The 22,686-nt window shown below is 50.3% G+C and overlaps 6 protein-coding genes across 6 annotated transcripts; 2 read left to right on the top strand and 4 right to left on the bottom strand.

Annotated features, from left to right (window-relative positions):
- Positions 1-695: 695 nt before the first annotated feature.
- On the top strand, positions 696-1,683 carry M430DRAFT_219715 (hypothetical protein). Its single transcript, XM_024864610.1, has one exon. The coding sequence runs from the start codon at positions 974-976 to the stop codon at positions 1,517-1,519; it is 546 nt and encodes a 181-aa protein (XP_024722149.1). The 5' UTR covers positions 696-973; the 3' UTR covers positions 1,520-1,683.
- A 460-nt stretch (positions 1,684-2,143) lies between these two features.
- Positions 2,144-5,164, bottom strand: M430DRAFT_98768 (hypothetical protein; the record flags this gene model as incomplete). Its single annotated transcript, XM_024870145.1, has 5 exons — positions 2,144-3,285; positions 3,381-3,573; positions 3,793-3,800; positions 3,851-4,739; positions 4,790-5,164. The coding sequence occupies 5 exons, from the start codon at positions 5,162-5,164 to the stop codon at positions 2,144-2,146; spliced, it is 2,607 nt and encodes an 868-aa protein (XP_024722148.1).
- Positions 5,165-5,968: 804 nt separating this feature from the next.
- On the top strand, positions 5,969-6,273 carry M430DRAFT_219728 (hypothetical protein). The gene has a single exon (XM_024864611.1). It carries the CDS (start codon positions 6,064-6,066, stop codon positions 6,250-6,252), a length of 189 nt encoding a protein of 62 aa, XP_024722147.1. The 5' UTR covers positions 5,969-6,063; the 3' UTR covers positions 6,253-6,273.
- Positions 6,274-9,198: 2,925 nt separating this feature from the next.
- M430DRAFT_98952 (glycoside hydrolase family 16 protein) lies at positions 9,199-10,648 on the bottom strand (the record flags this gene model as incomplete). Its single annotated transcript, XM_024870155.1, has 2 exons — positions 9,199-10,141; positions 10,194-10,648. The coding sequence occupies 2 exons, from the start codon at positions 10,646-10,648 to the stop codon at positions 9,199-9,201; spliced, it is 1,398 nt and encodes a 465-aa protein (XP_024722146.1).
- An 8,478-nt stretch (positions 10,649-19,126) lies between these two features.
- M430DRAFT_49173 (hypothetical protein) lies at positions 19,127-21,100 on the bottom strand (the record flags this gene model as incomplete). Its single annotated transcript, XM_024868051.1, has 5 exons — positions 19,127-19,702; positions 19,739-19,947; positions 19,994-20,507; positions 20,624-20,880; positions 21,073-21,100. The coding sequence occupies 5 exons, from the start codon at positions 21,098-21,100 to the stop codon at positions 19,127-19,129; spliced, it is 1,584 nt and encodes a 527-aa protein (XP_024722145.1).
- Positions 21,101-21,993: 893 nt separating this feature from the next.
- M430DRAFT_49172 (hypothetical protein) lies at positions 21,994-22,443 on the bottom strand (the record flags this gene model as incomplete). Its single annotated transcript, XM_024868050.1, has 1 exon — positions 21,994-22,443. One exon carries the CDS (start codon positions 22,441-22,443, stop codon positions 21,994-21,996), a length of 450 nt encoding a protein of 149 aa, XP_024722144.1.
- Positions 22,444-22,686: the final 243 nt, after the last annotated feature.

Raw genomic sequence — 22,686 nt, 5'->3', positions numbered from 1 at the left:
CATGGACAACGGCTCTTCTTCGCATATCCTGACCTGTTGCGTCCTTCAGACCGCTCCCTTGTCCAAGGAATGCCTGCTGCGCATCGCATCGCATATGTGCAGCGTCAATATTGCTGGCCCGTAAAAAGGTTCTCGCCGCCTTTTCCCCCCTCCGAGACTCAATTAACTACTCCGGACTATCAGTCTATCAGATACCTAGTGAGGGGTCTTCTTCTTTGTTCCTCCCCGGCAGCCCTGCAGGTGTAGTGCTCACTGCTCCCTCCCCAGCCTTCCGCCAAGGGTCCTTGTCGACACGGTACTCTGTACATACGAAGCAATCTCCTCCATATCTACTGTACTCGGTGGTGGTGGGGTTTCCCATTTCTGATTTCACGAAGCAGCCAAGCAAGCATCGAAACAGCGCAGCACGGCCAGCCATGCTTAAGTCTCGCTCGAGTCATCATCATTTTCCCTCTGCGCGTCCATCGATCGCTTCATTACCTTACTCAATCCCTCGTACCCGTACCTGAATTCTCAGCCCAACGCAAGAACAAGGCCCGAGGATTCCAGTTCTCAGACCCTCCGTCGTGTCCGAGCCAGGGCCTTTCGACTCAAATATCCAAGTGTCGGAGGCTGCAGCAGCCTCGAGGAGGGCGTCTACATACCCCCCCTATTATTGGGCCGTGGTTGGTTTTTGACATACGCATTTCTATTTCTATTTCCGTCCCATCTTCAACCCCTCTCCCCTTTTCTTTTCTTTCCCTTCCCTCTCCTCTCCTCTCCTTATCAGCTCCCTTCTTCGCTTCCAGAGTCCCGTACCGAAATGCACGCACCCGAATCCCGAGTATTATTCCCCGCCTCCCTGTTCCTCATGGCAAAGTCCGCACTACATACATCGCGATCTTCATGTTGTGACTAGCTAGAGCCCCATCCTCAGTCACTTACTCACTCAGCCTTTCAATCCTCGAACGCCGAGAATTAGATTTAAATTTTAATGTTCAAATCAATCCATACCCCAATCCCCCTTTCCCCCCTCCCCAAGATCCAATCTCCATGTTACTACTACAATCTACACGCAAGTGCGTTGCGTTTATTGCCTATTTCCTTCCTTCCTTCCTTCCTACCTCTCTATCTATTATTATCTTCTTCTTCTGCTTCTTCCCCCCCTCCCCCCGCTCGCATAAACGCAAACACAACACACGTCTCAAGCCAGTGCCGCGGTGCCAAAAAATGTCAGCTCTTCTCTCTTCTGTTCGGGTCTGGAAGTCGCGTTTATTGGGGTGAGGAAGCCGGATTGGGAGGAAAAGCACACGTGTGTCAGGGGGATGGGCGTGGCAGTTGGAGAATATATATATATACATACCTATATATGTATGGAATTTTCTCTTTCTTTCTTTTAATAAGGCAGTCCTCGTCCTTGATGGTCCATGGGATAATATGTGAACGCAGTAAGAGTAAACTAGATAGCTTCTCAATACAGTATAAATTTGTTTGTGTGTATGTTACTAGAATCAAAGCACCAGCTCCCCTTTCAGTTTGATATCCATGATAAATTTCCCACCCACCATATATTTAAATCCACAAATAATGCTATTGCAGTAGAGTAAGTGAGTAAGTGAGTATATTCATTAATTTCTCATTCTCTTCTCATTCTCATTCATGCATTCATTCATTCAATCCGATTTCGTTCACTTCATGAACCCTCCTCTACAGAACCAAGAAGAGAAAAAAGTATCCATCATAACCCACGTATATACAAAAAAAACAGAACTTGAACTCCATTCTATGTTGCCACGTCCCCAAACCCTGAATTCTCTATTTCGTATTGCAATTTGCATCGCTTCGCTTCGCATTTCCGGAACCCATTCATGTTGTGTAACTTGTGTTATTCGCACGCACGGAGGGGGAACATCCTATTTCTTTGGTTGGGGGGGTTAGGAAGGGAGTGTGGGTATGTGCGCAGTGCGGAAGACACGTGCGTGTATGCAAGGCAGCGAATGTATGCATGCTGCAAAAAGAAACCAAAAAAGAAGGTTCGTGACAGATTTTATGAATTATAGATTAGAGAACTATCCTAGAATAGTCTCGGGTTGTGTACAAACCCACCGCGGGCGCGCTCTGCAAAAATAGACAGATGAGAAAGACAGATATGGGTATGAAGCCTCTACCACGAAAAGGTCATGAGTGCCGGGTTGAGCGCGAGTGGGAGTAGCAGATGGCTGACCGTGACGGTGGCCATGGGGAGGATAGCGACGAAGTCCTTGATCTGCCAGTCGTAGGGGACGAAGGGCGCGACGGCGATGATGATCATGCCCACGATGCCGATGATGGAGAAGGCCATGGAGAACTTGAACTTCTTGAGCACCTTGGGGACCTCGATGAAAAAGTTGGAGAACTCGGCTTCCTTGGCCGTCGCACCCCACGTCATGTCGATCTCGAACATGTGCGCTAGCAGAGCCTGCGATACGTGCAGCGATAGCCCACCGAGGAAGATGGCGAACATGATCGTCCATTTGAAGTTCTCGAATAGCGAATACAGCAGGCTACGCTCCCCGATTCGGTACCGTAGTACTGCGAGCGCTACGTTGCCCAGCCCGTTGAAGACGATGATGATCGAGAACCACACCTTCCACGAGTCGACGTAGTACTTGTCGAGGTAGCCGTTCCACCAACCCATAGCGAAGTAGTTGACCGTTGTCATGATCCAGGCGGCCCCGATAGCATAGTAGGTGCCGATGTACGAGATAATAGTGATCTTGGATGTGAGACGGATGTTGGAGAAGAGGAAGCGACGGAAGAGAGGGGTAAAGGGGCCCTTGTAGATCCACTTGCGGATAGGGTAGAAGAGCAGTTCGTTACATCCGTATGCGTACTTCTCCCAACGCGCAAGCTCGTCATACACGGTAAGCGATACGCCCTCCTTGAATCCGTCCCCGGCCCAGGCTGCGAGGCGGATAGTGTAGCCATCACATTGCAGACGGAGAGACATGTCGAAATCCTCAGACACGTGCGATTCGGACCAGAACTTCTCGTAGCCGTCCTCATCTTCGTAGGATACTTGTTGGATGGCAGACCAGCGCAGGATAGCATTGTGACCGACGAAAGGAGCGACATCACCGTTGGAGACGGTATAGCGGATGGCGCTATAGATGAGGTTGGTGAAGAAAGTGATGCCGTTCTCGAAGTAGGTGTTAACGACCTGCATGACACCGGAAGAGAATTGCAAGATAGCAACCTCAGGAGACTGCTCCATCTCGGAGCAAGCATCCAGGAGACAATCCGCAGGAACACGGGTATCGGAATCAACTGCGACTTGATTAGCACTGCCGGGATAGAAGGGAGTTTCAAGACGGAATCCACGTGACTCCTCCAGGTCATCCGGTAATGTATTATCGACTTACTCAGCAGAATATAATCGCCAACGCGAATGTTCCCGTCGGCCCAAGCACGACCGTTCTCCTCGAGGACTTCCTTCAAGCATCGTTCGTAAGCTTGCGCCTCATCGGCTTGAGTCCAGTCGAGTGGACGTTGGATTAAAGCCAGCTTGTCTTCGACCATGCAAGAAATGTGAAGCGCGAAATTCATGTTTGAGGCCTGGTTAAGAAATGATCGTCAGCGTTCAGCTCGGAGCGGGGTGGATGTGGAGGAGGGTCGCCCCGTAGGGCTGAGGTGAGTTCAACGCTATTGACGAATAGATCGTCGGAGCGTCGGGTTCCCGGTGGATACTCATTTGCCTTTTGAACTTTGAGTTTGGCGCAACGACAACTCTGTCGCGCAGGGACATGATTGGCAGAAACTTAATCTGAGACCTACTTTCTTGACTATAAAGATGGTCAGCTGAGAATGCTACGCGAGATGGATAAATACTCACATTTTCCCCTCCTGATAAAATTGTCGCCGTGCTTTGGTCTTGCTACCCATCCAATACTGTGATCGGCATAGAATTCGATTCTGGCACGTCGCTCATCCTCATCGAGGAGTTGAAGACCATCGTCATTGACGAACATATTCGCAGACCCACCCTGCAATTCATAGGTAGAGATGGCCTGTTTGATGGATTTGACTGTCGGTGCAATGACAGAGCTTAATCCTTCCTTGTACACGGGGCACTGGATGGTGATATGAGGCAGTGTTTTGCTCTGGATCCGTGGGGGAGCACGCGCCGAGTAGAACTTGGAGTTGATAGTCATTTGTCGGACCGGACCGAACATTTGAGCCAGACAACCGATGATGACCTGTCCGAAGAAAAGGGTGAAGAAGACATTAACCGGAATCAGGACCAGTAGCGCAAGGCGCGTGTAAGCGCCGTCCACTTCTACTTCAACAGCGATCTCTCGGAATCCTGCGCCCAGGGATGTCATGACCAACATGATCGTTAGAGCGACCAATGTAGAGTTCTGTAAGTGTATACCACGTTTCTCGGGGATGAGCTCTCCACTCTCTTCATCAACTTCATAAACGATGGTGTTGGGGTCAGCCTTCTCATCATCTTTTGCTTCTCCAGCCTTCCAGACCAATTCCATCAACTCCGACTCAATCGCCTTGGCTCGCTGCACCAAGTGCAATGCATCGTCATCCCAAACAACCAAGAGAGCCTCAGACGCCACAAATGCAGCAAACTGATGTTTCCGCGCCCGAGGGAGATCTTCAATTGTGGGGAGGATCTGTATTCTGAGACCGTTCAGGAGAGGAACGTCCACCGCATCAGGAGACCATTGCAAGAAGGTCTTGATGACTCGCGAGTTGACTGTCATGGCGCACTGAGATGGTCAGCAAAAGCTTTAATCAGCGCAAGAGCTAGCTCCCTTACCTGCACATTCAGCGCAGCGCATGCGGCCGCGAATGTCGAGCTGCCTAGTTGTGGTGGGCAAGCCATGTATGTATTTTTGGACTTTCTGAGGAGGACGCCCTCGAGCTCTCCACTGCCGTCGCTCACCCAGAGTTGTGAGCATTGTTGTTGGTATAAGTAGTTAACCATAACCTCATGCTTGATATCGTCGAGGAAAGTCGAGCTCTGAGTGGAGCGATTCGACAACGAATTCCTTGACGATTGGAACCTTGACGTTGGCGGTTGCAGTCCCATGTTTAGATCTGGTTGCGGAGGTGATAAGGCTGGCTTCTCCACCACCACTGGGTCAGTAGCCGGCTCCGGCTTCTTGGCCTTGAAATAACTTTTGAGACCCATGATAGCGGTGCTCTTGCTTTGGGGGGAGAGTTTGGTGAACGAAACAGCGAGAAGTCCCAGTTATCCTGAGATCTAAGGTCTGCTTGTGTCTTCCAAAAGCAAGAGCAAGTGCACTTCCTCGAACGAGTGACTGAGGCAAGGAGGGATTAAGAGTGTCTCATGAACATGAGAACTATTTTCTCCCGCCGGCGCTGTTACTTGTCAGCATGATGGTTAATGTGACGCAGGAGCTGAAGTTAAGCTGAGGGCTGGCTTACATTGGGAGGCGTCGGGGCGGTGGTGGAAGAAGGTCTTGAGGTCGGGGAGGGCGCGGCGGTCACGGTCTATGCCCGACGCTGTGGAGATTGAACGAATGTAGGACAACGAGCGACACGAGAGGCCTTGGGATGTATACAGTATATCGACCGAAGCCCTTGTCTAGCAGACGAAAGCTTAAAGTTAAAAAAGAGGAGCACGGAGAGCGGAGAGAAGATGAGGAGGGAGAATGGAGGAGAAAAGAGAAGGGCTGAGCCCGGAGTTGGCCTGCTGTCAAACGCCTAAACAGGAAGGGGGGGCATATTGTGAACGAGGAGAGCGGGATGTCTGTTCGAGACCCCGAGGCATGGCTTTTGCAGAAGCTCGGAGGCTTTTTGATACTGGGAAAACAGCTATCAACTAGCCACATGATTCGACGGCTGAGGAGGTCAACAGTGAGTGCTGGGCCGGGCATTGTGGGCGGTCAAGAGGGGGCATCGAGGAAGGGCAAGGGGGAGGAGGTAAACATGGTATAGCCCATTATCCAACAGTCCTGGCCGGATGAATCGATCCCTGTGTCGATTGCTTTGGTAGGACACGGGAAGTCGAGGTCTCGAACGAAGGGTTCAAGGGTTCAAGGGAGGGACGGACAGCGCAGGACGGACATGCAGCGACACATGCATCCTTCGTGGAAGCGATGTCGATTGAGGCCCGGGCGAAGGTTGATGCATTTTGATCGGGGGTTTATCGTTTGTCGTTCGTCGATCGTGGTCTCGGCCTGGGAGCAGACAGCGTCACGCCTTACACCGCAACGCCCACGCACTGGCTCACATACCTTGCAGAGCCCAAGATAAACACCAACAGACGCCAGAGATGGCCGAGTCAAAATCTCCTCGCTAGCTACTTCTAGAATATGCAACTTGTGCGAAATGGGCAAACAGAACCCTGGCCTCACTTATCGTCGCTTGATTCCGGATGTACATCGTGCAGTGCCTTGTACGGGGTGCCCTGGACCCCTGGACCCCTGGAAGACTCAAGGGTTGATGCTCTGCAAACCATGTTATTCTAGGCACATCATACAACACAATATGCTGTACATACGTCGGGGATCCAAGGTAAAAGCTGCTTACCTTATTCTGCTCAACCTGCTGTACTGATGCGTCTCGTAATTCCCCCGTCATCATTCGTTGGGGTTGTCATTCTTTTCTCGGCCCCTCCCTTGCTGGCTTTGCCGAACCGTCGTCAATTACAGAACACGGGATGAAAGCATCGCTCGGTCACAGAGGCAATCCTCCGTCAACTGCCTTGGCGCGGCGGGCACAGGCGCCACAACTTCCTCTTCGGGACCCAATATCCACCGACTCACAAGCCACCAGGTGTCAGAGACGGAGGGCCGCCGCAACAGGAAATCATGGAAATCAAGGAACCGCGATGATATGGGAATGTTGATGAGAGGGGCATTGGAAATCGCAGCGTGGTGTTGTTATGTTAGCCTTAGGTCTGCCTTACCGTACCCTACCTTAGCGGAGCCAATGCTAAACTTAACTTTAGCTACGCGCCGTCCCTGGCCCGAAGGCGGAGGGATCTGGGGCCGGAGTAGTCCCGATCTCTGCGTATTCCTACGACACACTATACAGTATACTCTACTGCTACTACTCTACTACTACTACTTCACTACTACTGTATGTCCCGTATAGGAGAACTGTAGAATCCTCGATGTCTACATGCACAGCCGATGCACCCTCGTACTCCGGACAGTGGATGGGAATACGGACGTTGTACTCTGCTACAGCCGCACTTCACGTTGCCCCTCTGGTTACCGTCTCTCGTGGCTGATCTACCCGGGGCTTTGATCTTGGGTCTGCTGGAGCCTGGAAGCCCGAGTGGAGAAACCTTTTTCCTTCTCCAAATGGTTCTCATCACGATACGACGCTCGTACATGCCGCTGAGCTGCTCCGACACGGAGAGTTATTTCCACCTGCTTATCGCTGGGCTTTGGAGTCTCAAGCCTCCGGGAAGATGAGAGCCCAGACTCGCCGTCAGGGCCGTCTCAGCCGCGCGCCACGGCGGGATGAAGGGCCAACGGTGTCCGAAATCCAAACACGGGTCTTATACAGTACCTCTGACTGACTGACTGCACAGTAGGCTCAGATTACAACGTACAGTAGTATTCTACCAGACTATCGAACACGAACTGCAAGCCTGTGCGGTGAAGGAGCGCCAGGGGGGTACATATGTCGACAAGCATCCAGAGTCCAGACACCACCAAAGTACCGAAGGGAAAGAAAGCATTGCACTCTGAGTCCCTGACCCACGAAAGGCGGTCGAATGTTCCCTGGTCTACTCCGTACAGGTACACTCCGTACACCAGCATACGCATGCTGTCTGTGCTGGCAAATACGAGGCTTCTCGTGCATCTCTGCCCTGGCCCATGCTCGACCGCTTGCTTCTCTAATGCCTTCCTGGTCCAGCCTTATCCGCAGCAGAATAACTCCCTCCTCAGCTGAACCCGACAAGGCGGGCCAGCCCGACCGCGAGTTTGTAGAGCCGCCTCGCTCGCTACATGTTCCGCTTCTCACAAACCCTCCAACCGCGCTCGGACACGACAGATCATATCGCTCAGATCATGCTTTCAGTCCGTACATGCAACAGATACGGCAGATACGATACGATCCGATACGATATGATGCGATAGCAGGATAATTATTTACCAGGACCTCTCTCTGCACCCAAGTGCCTCCCTGCCTCTTCTATTCTTATCCTTCCTACCGCATCTACATACCAAAAACCGCCCAGCCAACAGGGGCACACAGCAAGAATGAAAACAAAGTAAAAGAAAACAAAATAAAAAATCGATTCCCTTCCAGAGTATCGCTCTCACCCCTTTCTCGTCTCGGCTCGACGCAAAGGATCGCCTTTCTAACGATGATTTACGTTGCGAGCTGCGGTGTAACGGTAGGTAGATGAAATGCGAGACACTCGCTCTCATTGCGAGGTGCGGTAAGGCCCTCTGAAGAGCTAGAGTTCTCACTGAATTGTAGGTACATGTGTAGAGCTTTGTAAGAATCCTGTATACATAAAGCGCTTGAATTATTCGCAACGAGTGCTGTGGAATTATCCCTTTGCCCAAAACACCCAAGCTCCAGCCCACCAAGGATTACCAATTTACCATCTCTCTATATTCCAACCAGCAACTAGTTTTCTTCGAACATCGCGGGTCGGTCCGGATTCTTACTTTATTATTAGTGTTGAAAAGAGTATTATTGTTTAAGGGTTTAGTTCAGAAATTCCGGTTCTATTGATTGATGCCTATTTGTTTCATGGAATCATGGGTACGCAGACGGGATGATATCACCATCCCACGATCCTAAATTCCCAGATTCTCAGCTAGAGAGAAAATCAACAATAAATAGTAAATATATGGCTTGCTTGATGGCGCGGAGTTTGGATTTTGATTGAATGAGAGGTTTATTAGAGAGGAGAAGGAGGAGGAGGAATTACTTCACTATATAAGGTAATAATAAGCAGATGAGTACAAAGTATATTCCGACATTCTCGAATCTTTCTTCTCTCTGTTTTTTGGAGGGATGGAAAAGGGGAAAGGAAAGGAAAGAAGTGTAAGAGATCAAGACCCGATCTAGCTCCCGTTCCCATCCATCAATCAATCATTCAGTACATGCAACCAGCGCCCCAAGGAAAAACAAGAGAAAGTGAACACCCAGCCAACCTGACCTGACCTATCGTATACCTAACTACGCCGCGCCGAAGAATATATCTCGTTTTCGTCCCGGAAGAAGGGGCTAGGTGCTAGACTCGTCGCCATCGCACTGCTGCCAGATATCGACCTTGCTGATCTCCATCTGACCCGCGCCGGGCGCCTGCCACGTGGGGAGCCAATCCTTCTGCGCGTTCCAGAAATCGTACTTGGCCGTGAGACTCTGGTCGGACCAGGGCTTGCCGGCCATGCCGTCCTGGAACCAGCCGTTGGTGCCGCCGACGCCGACATTGATGATGAGGTAGAACTCCTGATCGAAGGGCGTCGAGGCGTGGCCCGTCTGGCTCCAGGTGTCGATGAGCCGCGTGCCGTTGCTGTCGTACGCCGGGAACCCGCCGCGCTTCCAGAGCGGCTGGTTGAAGTTGGTGTAGAGCACTTGGAGCAGGTTGCTGTTGATGTACGTGAAGAGGTACTTCTGCGACCATTCCAGCCCGAACTTGTGCTCCTGCGCCGCGTACGTCGTGTGCAGTGCGGATCGCTTCACGTTCGTGCGCCACCAGGCGTCGTTGGCGGGGTCGGGGCCCCAGTGGAGAGCGGAGGAGACGATGTTGTTCCCGCCCTGCGGATACGTGTGGTTGTTTCCGCGGGACTCCATGATATCAATCTCTCCGGACAGGGGCCAGGGACCGTATGTAGCGTTGACGGGCAACATCCATATCGCGGGCCACAGCCAGTCGCCGGCGGGCAGCTTGGCTGTCACCTCGACGCGGCCGTACCTGATAGTTGCGCCCTTCTTCGTGTTGATACGTCCTGATTTGACCGGCTGGATGATCTGGTGGGTGGTGACGTTGGTTATGGAAACACAGTCAGAGAGAACTTTGGAGGAGCAAGTGCCATCCGAGGTGAGGTTGATCACGTTGTTCGTCTCGATAAGTTTGGCATCTTGAAGGGTTGGCTTGATGATGAGTTTTCCGTCCTGGACAAAGACATTCTCATCAGTCAAGGTGGTCTGTTCGAACTCGCCGTTGCTGAGAGGTATGTTAGCATGGCATGGCATGTTCCATGGAGGTAGTAGCTTACCCAAAACCGCCAACTTCAGCTTCTTTCGTCCAGACATCAGTGTTGAATCCTCCCGAGAAATCATCACTCAGGACCGGGCAGTACTTGTGGTGTACGACTGAGTGAATACCATCATATACCAAAAATGCAGCAATGGCAGTACCCAATGCTAGACCGATCAACGGGATGATGGTGACCCATTTCTCCTTCGGATCCTTCTTGGCTAACCATGGCTTCTCGACATCCCCTTTTCGCACTCTTCTGGAGTGGAAATATCTGGACGGGATTGGTCGCACGGCAGAGGAGGAGCCGAGTGATGATGCTGGTCTTGAATTGAGGGGTGATGCGAAGGGATTCGCTCTGGGCGCGGGAGTGATCTCGTCGCCGAAAGGACTGACAGGATTAGCAGAACTGCCAGAATTTTCTCTGCTCTCTGGAGTTCCAGGACGCATTGGCGTTGTTGCAGTGGTGGACATCCCCGAGGTTGCACTCCCTCGATAGTGAGCGCCCCCCTCCATCTTGATCAAGTCCTCGAGGAACGAGAGGGAGAGAGGATAGACGGGCGGGTTGGAGTAATTATTTAATTATCTTCCTTCACACAGAGAACGCCGAGACTCAGATTGCTGTATAAAATCGTAGAATGAAAGAAAAACGTGAGTTGGAAGTTTAGACGTTGGCCTATCTGATCGACGATTGAGAGTGAAGGAGAGACCGAGAAGGCGTGGGGGACAGGGTATAAGCTTGTCAGGACTCAGCCGAAATGCAAGATTGCTGGGGGTTCCCAAAAACAATGGCACTTTTGCTCAGGTCCTGTGGAGATCTCGGTCGACAAGCCGTCGATGTCAGCTCTGGCCTGTCTACAGGGAGAGCAGCTGTAGTCTGGGCCCGCGAAGACGGCAGGAAAATAAGTCAGATCTCCCCGGTGCAGTAGCAGGACTAGCAGGACTAGCCGTCGTGCTGGGGCGATGGATGACAGTTTCTAGCGTGGACAAGTGGGCGGCGGCGGAGATCTAACCCAACGGACGACCATCTGCGATGGGCAGTGATATCGATATAATCTGTAGATGCTCAAGCCCTACACGACCCATGGCATGACCGGATAGAATGATTGAGCTGCTTCCACCCACTGCATAATTCCTGTATATTGTCATCATTCTTCTTTTAGGTCTTTCTAGATGCCACACCTTAGTTATCTTATGTTTTATATTTTGTACTCTCTATTCTGTATTCAGAGTACGACGTACCCTGGCGAATAAGGCCGGGAAACCATGCAGCTGCACGGAAGCCCTCGCCCAGTTCGGTGTCGGAGAAGCTATTCTTAGCCAGCATTGACATATTTGGCCTGCAGTCAATCCATGATTGTATGAAGTGGGAATCATGCCCCCGTAATAATACGCCCATGGAGCGGGAAGTTGGCAACCTGGGGACGTGGAAGGCTGGAATATTGGATATGGGTACTCCAGCGGACGCGAAGGCTAGGATCATGGGATGAGCCAAGGTACAAGGTTAAAGTAAAGTAACCTCTATCTCAGCTGGATGTAGCCTGGATGCCAAAAAAAGCAGGGCGCCGCCTGGGCGGAAACGCTGCACGTCCGTCCGTAAGTACTCCGTAAGTACTATAATAGCAGTAAATATACCTCCTTAAGACTCAAAGGACTTGGGAATACATACCCATGTGCACAGCATGCTGCGGTCTCCCTTTGCTAGGACGCTACAGCTGATATTTCCCAGTTCCCAGCTCGCTCGCAGCAGCTCTTCTCATAGCTCCAGCCTTCCGGAAACTGTGTCTCGTCGACCATATGTCCCCTCGCTCGGATACCCCAGGGCAGTCTAGTGCGCACCTCACCCAGGGAACGTTGTACGAGCTACCACGGAGTAAAGGGACGGCAAGGAATGGGACGGTGCAAAAAGGCGTGGAGTGGCGTGCATCCGTCCGGCTTGGCCCAGGGCCTGCAAATATTTGTTAAGGCACGGGAGGAGGATCCTAAGCGACTATCTAGGATGACCCGGGGCATTAGAGATCGCGGCGGAATCCTTCCTTAGCTGCCCGGGTCTCCCACGTTTCCAGTTCACGCAGCCTATGGAAGTTCTCCGAGAAGCAGTTCTGAGATAGATCGACGCTGGGATTGTCTCTTCCCTAAATCAAACGAGGAATGTTGCGCTGCCTCTCTGTACGAGATGTACATATATACAGTATATAGGACACACACTACTGTACTCGGTAGTTATCGAGAGCTCTCTTTCTGACGTCCCGTCTCTTTGACGAATCTTCTTCTTCTTCTCGCTCGTATTCAAGAACCCAACCTTCAGTCCCTTAACTTTCATCCAGCCGTACCTATGCTTCACCTTTCTGCTATTCATGGAGAAAACACGAGGTTTGTATGTCGGGTCGGCCAGCATTGAAAATTTCCTGCAGATCGCTTCGTATCGGCAGCATCCGGTTGGGATCTTTTTCCCAACCGTTACTTTTCCACCACACAACCCTCTTTCTTGTTGATTTCTGCACAACAAATCCGATGTCAGAGAACTGCAGCACGCAACTCTTCTGTAATGACTCGGATTTTGCATGCGGGGGCGTTGGGCTTATGCTGAGCTTATTGCTTGGCAGTGAGGGGATTGGGTGAGGAATATGCCAGCGCAGAAGTGGGGATCGTTGCTATCTATTTTTTTATTCTTTATTTTTTTCAATTTTTTTTCGACGTGTCCTGCATGATCATGAGCATGAATGGGATGAACTCATGGAGGTCTGGCCTCAGCAATGGGTAGGATATACGGTGGCCCGGTGGGTGTTGACGAAGTCGCGTCCAGTTTTTGCACCATCGTGATGCTACTTTTGAAGGTACCTCAGGTGTCAAGTGATGGTCAACAACTATTCTTGTTGGCACCCATGCTCTTATCTTTCTTAGAGGCAATACTTTGATAGTATTCTTCTCATGGCTTCTCGAGAGCTACATAATTACGATACAACCTCACAAACACCCAGAACAACTTCATGCCTCGAGATCTTGTGCTAGTAGGCGTTTTATGCTCGGAAATTTTTATTTCATCCTTCACATTCAAGTGAATTCACCATTACCCAGACATTTATCCTCTTAATCAGTAGCAGATTCTCATGAGTATCAAGAGATACTGTGCAGCATTTCTGGGATTCGCGTTCTAATATTATTTACAATCCTTCTCTCATTTCCACATTTCCACATTTCCACGTTTTCTAAATTATATATCTGTATTCTGAATTCAAATATATTTGCATTCTTCTGCCAGCTCTGGAGTTCGTTTATGTAGTCCGAGTTGTCGAGGCGGGACGGGTTGAAGTTCGAGCCCTAGCGAGAGGAGGACTACCGGTGAGGACTGAGACATGACTCCGTGGAGTACGAAGTCCTACTCTACCTTATTGTTGCAGTTCACCGTCCGGTAATAGCTCAACCCCGGAATAGTTGATAAGTATCTGCTACGGAAGCACGCCCCTCCAGGTTATTTATTGCTCTTTATTGAACCTTTGAATTGTTCCCCTCTGAGGCTGCAAATCAAACCGCCTCTTGGACATGCTCAGCGGACTTGGATTGATGCCACCCTTGACGAACCCCTCCTACATCCAATGTTCACAGCATTATGGCAAAGTGTGACCAAACATCTAATTTGAATGTTCGCTCCCAGAAAATTTCGTAGCCCAAAAACTCCAAGCTGCAATTGCCAATTGGTATTGGTTACTGTGCTGCGATTCCGATACGTAGAGAATGTCCCACGTCTCAATAGATAATGTCCTTCCATGCAAGTTGCAGTACATCCAAGCGCAGGTAGTATTTGCGGCAAGATGGGGTTCGCAACAGTATGTTCTGGGAGTTGGACAGTAAAGTACGCACGGCCAATTATTTTGGTTGGAGTTGAAGTCTGGTGGGTGTTGCGACTGTCTAGTATTTCTAGCCTCGTATCAGCATTGTGTTTCTCCTGCCGACTCCTGAAACGAAGTGTGGAACTTTTCGAAGGTATTCTAGTGAAGATCATTAGTACTTTCTGAGGGGAAATGGGTCAGGGGATGGGCACTGAGTTGCCGACTCCTTGCATGCTGTGGCTGCAACAACCTTCTCGGGATGCACGAAGCACAAGAATTGGGGCCGTTGAGTTGCGCTCTTATATTCTACTCCTGCACAATCGATCTTCTGATGCTGTGTGCAGGCTACACGAGAGAAGTGTCGTTACGCTTCCCGAAACATACTCGTATACGAGGGAGGCACTCTGTATTATGAACTTCAGAACTTGCATACCATCGTCGGCTTCAAGTCGGAGGGTGGGTCGGGCTAGTACTTATGACCGTGTCTGTGAAATGGCTATAGCCCCACGGCCCCCACCACCCCGCCATGGCCCTTGATGGTCGGGCCGAGCCGAGCCGAGCCGAGACAGCAAGGCCCGGGTATCGAGAAGTCGGGATAATTTGGGCTTCTCTTGTGTGAACTAGTTGATTGTATTCTGGGCTTGGCTAAAGGAGGTCTGTAGAAAGAGAGAGGCAGAGATGTTTTCGAGATGGGTAAACCGTTTCTACAAAGATCGGTGAGTTAGTGACTCGGTAGGTAATTTTGACTTCTCACACTCCTGCAAGTCCTCCTCCTAAGCAGACAACGAAATAACGAACCTGAGCTGATAGCAACATGCATTATTCTAATTGTTCCGTACTTTTTTGCCCTGCCAGAGTTGTGTTAGAGCCCTATATCCTCAATCCCGATCCTCGGACTCTTGATTAGCAGTTCCTTGTTGTGCATTTACCAGGTCTGTCTGCCTGCTCTCTTCTTGAACTTGGTTGATCGTACCATTTTATCTTTTCTTCCAACGTATATTATAGAAAGACTTACATTCCATGTGCAACATAGCATTCAACGTGCAATCAAATCCATTACATGATCCGTCGATGCGGGAATCTCTTACCCTCGACCCCATAACAGCTCGTAGATTCTGTTATTGCACATCTCATCAGATAAAGCAAGAGTCTGACCTCTATAGAGACAGACATCGCTTAATTTTGTTTTGTTGCACATCGCACCAGACAAAGTGGATACTTGGACTTGAGATCTCTTTTAGTGAATGAGACATAAGCTTGTCTCTCAAAAACCTAAATGAGTGAATAAGAGCCAGTGAATAACCGCTCGCTTATTCTACCTTGTTGCACGTCGTACAAGATAAAGTGAGAGACAAGCTCGAAATTCTTCAGCAAACTCTAACAATGTAAGGTAGGTACACTACCTACGTAAGGCAGTGTGGTCTTGCTTTTCGAGGCTCGCTTATTGACCTTGTCGAGTAACTACCTACCTTATTTTACCTACCCTTCCTTCCATCTTTATATGATCTAGGACTTCCACACCTCCACACCTTCACCCCTTCACCACTTCACATCTTCACAAGCAGCAAGCTATGGCATCACCGCAATCAAATCACGACGAAGACTACAATATCCCTAGCGAAGAGCGGCTCCGCCTTCTTCAGCGCATACAAGACGCGTTAGGAAATGTTCCACCTACCTTTTGGGCGATATCAGAAAGTTGCTGCTTGGGAAGCAGAACTTACAACTACTCTCGAATCAGCGACAGACCTGATTACTCTTTCGCCAGGTGCACACTCCATGTGGAACAAAGGGGGATTCTTTGCGCTCAAGCCCTTCTCCGTATCTGATGATGATACTTGCCTAAAAGACCAATTCTTTTGGCAAATACGACACCTACAGACTTGGCTAACGATGAGTCTTCTTACTACCACCTCTACTAGAGATATCACCAGTTGTAACGGTAGCACCATGTCTATATCAAATCACGAGATACTTACATCAAATCCGGGGATGGTTAGACGCCCTCCGCATAGAGGCAGGTGGAACAGCACTGCAGTGCATACAGATCATGTACGACGCCTGTATGCTACTAAAACAGGGCTACTTTCCCACACGCCAGCAGATCGCAGACCTTTCAGCCGTCCTTCATGATGGCATGGATATACATGGGGTCCATTGGGCTAAATCCGTAGCGGTAGTGGAACCCGCTGTCGACCCTCCCATGAGTCCCGTCCCAGGTCGATGGGCACAAATCGTTTCCGGGCTTGCCCGGTGTATCTTGTCTGTAGACAAGATACTAACACCTTTTAAACTCAACGACGACAATAAGGAGGCTGAGGCAAGGTGTGGCAACCTAGAAAACGATCTGCGGATTACTAGGGAGGAATTAGAGGCAGTCAGGGGACGCCTGGAACAGCTGGAAACCAAAGAAAACGAATTAGGGGAGGCCAGGAAACAGCTGGAAACCTCTAATAAAGAATTGGCTAAGGTATACCGGACTAAATCGACCTCATCACTGAAGAAAACATGAGGATCTTTAGGGACCATGCGGCGCACTACCTGTTCAGATCATTAAGCGCAGAAGAGAAGGAGAGAGTCCTTGACGCTGGAATCAAACTTGACGGGATCCTGTCAGAGACAAAACTTGAAAAGCGTTACACTTCGCGTCGAGTTAGAGATTGCACTTCTGGTGTCTACTGCGTGGCATCTGCAGACCGACGGTCTGTCAGAGCGTAATAACCAGACGACCGAAATCGCGATCCGCCATCAAACTTTTGAGCAACCGGACCTACCCTGGACCTCCGGGCTCATCTTGTTGCAGGTGTAGGTGCACCAGATGTGCATGAGAAAGACCTAGACAAAACCAGCGATCTAGAATTCGACCAAGTAAGTTAGGAAGCCTCTATTATATCCAGTCATTAACTTATCTTATCACATTAGGCCCTCCTGTGCCATGACTGATTAGACACTGAATAGCTTCATCAATCCTCAGACTTTCACACATATAATCAAGGACCGTTACAAAAATAGGGGCAGAGACTAGAGATTGAGAGGCTTCAAAATGAGGGGGAATGTAAAGCGGTGGTCACATAGTTTGCTAGCTCTAGCCTGCCTCAAACAGCGAAAATGTCTAGGAGGCTCAATTACTACAAGACACTCAGTTACCACAAGACACTCAAATACCAATATCCAACCATTACTACGAATGTGGCTACAAAACGCGCAACATCATGATTCCTGACCTTCGGCCGGGTGTATGTACACTCTCTAATTGCCAGGACTCCTGAAGGCACACTCTACACATAGTGAGTATCAGCCTGAACGAAAACCTACCGAACGCTCACTATAGAATATGCAACTAGCTCCTGTAACGTTAAGTAATACGGGGACGAGCTCAAGAGGGAGGATTGGGATTATTTGGAACTGGTAGTGAATGCCCGCTATAGCAAGCATAGGTAGCAACCTTTCAACATCGAGCCTCACTCACCCTCACACTTTATTATTATACTTTATCCTAAAAGGCCTAAGAACTTACTTTCTATTCTGTTCCGAGCTAATGAATAGAAAAATACAGATCAAGCAGCCGCTTATTATTGCTCTATGTATGAATAGAAAAACCCACACTCTTGTCCCCCTGTTCCCCCACCCCCCCCCCAAAAAAAAGACAAGAGAAAAAAGACCCTCTACGCCGAATCCAAAAGTTCAACCTACCAGGCCCCAATATCTAACAGTCTAATATCCTTTCATTGTATCGCTGTTTTAAGAGCTAATAGCTAGGTAAGTAGGATCACCTAAAGCTTATAGCCTCGTATTGTGTATTTTGATAAGAACTGAGACCAGTAACAGGGCGATTAGCAGTCAGGACAAAACAAAAGCCACTTCCAACACTATAATTTCATCGTCTCCGGATCCAACAGGAGATATAGTACAGGTTGCGCGATCTTGGCCAGACAAGTGTAGTCAATTCTTAAATCGAACATCATGATGCTGAATCTGGGACATCGATCTTGAGAAATAACTGGCGGTCTAGATTGCAATAGATCAAAAATAGGGGGACTACCCGGGAGGTCTCAATGCTCCTTCGCTTTTTTAGTGTGGGATCTCTTAGGGTTTGGTGTTGATAGATTTGATACCACCTAATAACGAGGGTAATGATAATGATAAGGTTGAGAACGGGGATGGTGATGGTGATAGCGACAGTAATAGTATGTTAAAGACAAACAAACAGTAGGTAGTGAGAGACAGTGAGAGTGAGAGTGAGAGTATACCTAGGGCGTAGGATCTTGCAAAATAGAATAGAATTAAGAGAATAGGTTAATAACTTACTGGATAAGGCTGGTAGATGAATACCTCCCCCTTTTTTTCTTTTATCTTTTCTATATGTGATGAATGTTCACTCGCCCCTCCCCCTTCTCCTTCCCTATATCCATAGGATATAGGATATATGGTAGGACGTGTTTGAATTGAGGGGGTTCCTGATTCGACTTGCTTTCTTAGGCTTGGAATGTGACGGTATGAGAGAGGGAAGAACAAAAAGGGGAGGCGGGGTAGATGTCGAAGTCAGATATTTGGCCTCGACGCACCCATTAGGAACATCCTCACATTCATTGCTACTCATTACATGCGCTCACGGGGCACAGTATCTGATTCCGTTCAATTTCACACTCTGCTCCGTACTCATATTTTCTCATCCCTTGATCCGCTCGTTCCCCACAAAAGCCATTATCTCCTTCCCATCAAGCCTATCGGATCCTCTTCTCCTCCTCTGTAATTCTTCCTCCATTACATCCCACTTCCATTTCCTCACTTGTGCAGCAAATCGCAGCAAATATGGGCATCTGCCAATTCCAAAGTAAACGCCAACGCCCACGCATCCCTGCCTATGTATCAGGACAGGATAACAAACATCATCCATTCGCGTCCCCCGTATCTGATCAGTGAGAATACTCTGCCCCGCCCCGCCCATATGTAATCCAAGGCATGCATGCACATGACAACCAGGTAGAGAAAAAGGAATCCAAGCGCGTAGCGGAAGAATTAGAAAGTACGAAATCACCTTCTTGTCACGGGTCGATCGAGCCTATCGGTGTGTGCTCATCTCCGTTCATTGTTGTACAAGTCATATCGAAGTATGTCGCTTTCAGTAGTAGTCACTATCTTGGAATCTGCCGCTATCTTTGTGCTTGCGTGGCCCCCCCTTCAGACTCTTCACTCGGGACAGGAATCCTCCGCTGGATTTTGGTTGCTCGGTCTCCGAGCTTCCACTGGTCACTCGTCGTTCAAGACGTTCTCCAAATCCTCGTCCTGGACTGCTTGGTGCTCGAGCTCTTCCAGTGCGTGTTTCGGCAAAGGTTACACTAACATCTTTCTTGCTATCGTCTCCACTGGTGAATTCATTGAAATGGTTCGTGTTGCTACCACCTTGAGATCGGACGGCGGGGGAATAAGAGCTGGCACCGTAATTGCCATCGGGGCTGGTAACTCTCCCAGCTTGGCCGTAGTCACGCCGAGTGGTGTTGATCCCCCGAATCTTTTGGGCCAACGACTTCGTCCGTGATAGACCGCCTTCCGTCTGTCCAGTCTCACTCTCTCGTCGCTGCATTGCTGTCCTTGACGCTGGGGCTCCTTCTAGGAAAGTAGATGTGCCTAATCCTAGGGTTTCTTCACCGTGGATAGGCTCGATTCTTGTCGTAGCGCTCTGGACATTCGCTTCCGTCTTGGATGATTTTGCCCGCGTATCATAAGGATCGACTCCAGAGGCCCCATTCGAATAGTCCTTGAAAGCCTCATCATCGTAATTGCCCAAGAAAGCCGCATGATCAGGTCTCCTGTTGATTGGTCCTCCGCCTCCCAGAGCATTGTTGAGAGAGTCCTTCGGAAATGCTTGCATTGGTGCTCTTCTGCTTCCGTTGCGGTTTCGGTGTGGGTTACAGGCATCAAATGGGCCATCATGATGGAATACTATCTCTGTCAGCGATTTGTCTAACTTTCACTTGAAGATACCTACACCCAGTGCCATATATGCTAGTAACATCTAACTTATCGATGATATCCAACTTCCGGTCGGGTCTTCTCGATTTGCTATCCTTGCCCTTCTCACGATGTCTGCGCTCACGTTCACGTCGACGTCTCTCCTGACGCTTCTTCTCCTCTTCAGGGTCAAGCAATTTGCTGCTGCTTCGGTCCACGACCGACGACTCAGAATTTCGTCGCGGGCGACCGCTCTTCTTTGGAGACGACTCCTCTACCGGATCTGCGAATATATCGAGTACTGCTGCTGGGCGAGATCTGCTGGATGATCCTGCACCCGCGCCACTAGTGGGGTTTGCTGCTCTGTGAGCCCGCCTAGCATCTTCCTGTGAGCGCGAAGGGCGGTGATCGGGGTGCGGTCGAGGGGGGACATTCTCGCCACGGCTGCGGACTGCTGGTGGTGGGGGTTTATCGCCTGTGTTAGCGCGTGCAGGTTGCGGTCGCATGCCATTGCTGCTGCTAGAGGGCCGATCATTGAGAGTGAGATTATCCTGTGTCGTGAGCATCAGTAAGGCACGCCCGACCACGTTGAGGAACGTCTTCATCGAAGGGGGGCTTGAATCACAAGGAAAATCGTCCAATCAATATGAATTAGGGTGCGACGTACAAATAAGATGGCTGCGTTGCCCGACAATGCAGGGGCTGGCGGAGACGTGACGTCTGAAGGAAAGGTCATCTTGTCAGGCGATGTGGAAAAGGGCGACTGCGGAGTATTTGAAGAGAATGGATCGAGGAAGGGGTTTCGCGATACTGGTCGCGGAGGAGGAGCGGAAGGAGTGTACGAGGGAGAATGCGGCGATGCTATTCGATTGCGAAAAGGGTTGTTGGAAGAGAGGTTGAGGGTGAGTCCAGAGGGACGAGAGTCTATCAAATAGATGGTTAGCAATCGGGACGGTGCATTGCCAATGACGGGGGGATTTTCCAGATGCTGCTATGTTGAGCATTCTGAAACCGTGAAACGGGCGCTGGCCAAGCTGATACGCTCTCCAGATATCAATTGTGGGGAGAGTGGTATGCGATGCGACACGCGCTCAAGGAACTGACTCGGAAACTGACCTCCTTCTCCTGGTTGGACGAGAGACATGGTGTCGACGCTGGACGCTCCCAGGATTGGACGTTGGGCTGCGTAATGCTCCGAGGTCTCGACGGGTAAAGTGGTGCTGGGGCCGATGTTTGTTCGTTTGTTTCGCGGTTCGTTGATCGTGTTTCGTGCCTCGTTGCTGGTGTTTCGCTTTGCAGAGGGGAGCAGGAAGAGGAGTGGATGAGAGAGGGAGAGGGAGAGGGTTGAAGTTGAAAGTAGAGTCGGCCAGGAGAGGTGGAGCCGTGGGAGGTCAGGGTGAATTCTACTTGGTCCTAACCACAGGAGCACGTTCTGTGAATCGATCCCTTATTGTGATTAGCGACCGAGGCCAAGACAAGCCGGTGTCGAGCTTGAACCACGCGGCGCGGGACTTACCTGGTGAGTAGTCGTGTGTAGCTGGGTCGCGGGCTGCTGGGGGCTGGGGCTGCTACAGTACTAGGTACTAGGTGAGTCTGGTCCTGGAGCCGCTGGCCACGCTCGGCTCGGCGGCGAAGACGGGGACGGGGACGATGGAGTCTTGTCTGTGCAGTTCGTTGCCTCTAGACTGTACAAAGTAGCCAGGCACCTCTTCTGTATGTGCAGTCTGCGCAGAGTATGAGACGAGCGCGCTCACTGGCAACCGGCTGCTGGCAGTTCAACGTCCAATGCAGATAGATGCAGCAGATCGGTCGGGTATGATGCAGCGGAACGCGCGTGTGTGTGGTGTGCTGCTACAGGTCCTCCCGATCCAAGGCGTGCGTGGTAAGTGTTATACAGAGTACAGTAAAGGTAAGTACTCTTTGCCACTGGCCAGGTGATTATTCGCAGCGCCAGGAGAGCAGGCCAATCTTGCAGATGACGATCCAGGGGGATGATCTTGGGACGATCTTCGGGGACGATTGCGTGTGATTTATATGTCACTCACGAATATTCTCACTCTGCCGCAAAGGAACCCTGATCCCGTGTCCTCCGTATTGCGCTCTGCACCGCTTCTCTGGGAGGGCGGTGTGCTGGATCCCTGGGTCCCTAGGTTCCTGGAGGCTTGCAAGGGCCTGTGTAGGGACCGTAAATTGGAATACTTTGTAATTGTCCCTCTGCAGACGCAACGTCCTCGCACTTCCGTCCTCTAATCCGCGACCAGTGACCACACGACGGCAGCAGATGGCGATGGAGATGTAGATGGAGGTGGAGATGCAGAGCAGAGGCAGATGGAGAAATGGGATGGTCTTGGAGTGGCGAGACGTCGCTTGAAGATACTGGCGAGAGAAGGCACCGATGATGGATCCGGGAGTATTGGACTGACTGTACTGTATTGAAGTTTGAAGTGTATTATTGGTTGAACTGTACTGAAGGAAGGGTATTGACATGTATAGAAGTGATTGATCGATTTGTATTTCTAGGGAAAAGGAAGAATGGAGGGGGAGGGAGTTGATGTAGCATCGGTGGATAGCAAGACCCCTCTGGATATCGTCTGCCGGATGCGTATCTTCCGTAGTGCCGTACCCCGTATTCTGCGATGGTGGTTTCCTAAACCGGGAAGGACCCTGAGTCTTTCCTCTTCGGGCACAAGGGGATGGCCTAAGCGACTCTCAGGAGGATTATTAATAGGG

The sequence above is a fragment of the Amorphotheca resinae genome (genome assembly GCF_003019875.1).
Source record: "Amorphotheca resinae ATCC 22711 unplaced genomic scaffold M430scaffold_4, whole genome shotgun sequence".
NCBI lineage: Eukaryota > Fungi > Ascomycota > Leotiomycetes > Helotiales > Amorphothecaceae > Amorphotheca > Amorphotheca resinae.
Note: the sequence above shows the minus strand (reverse complement) of the source record. Positions and strands in the feature narration are given on the sequence as shown.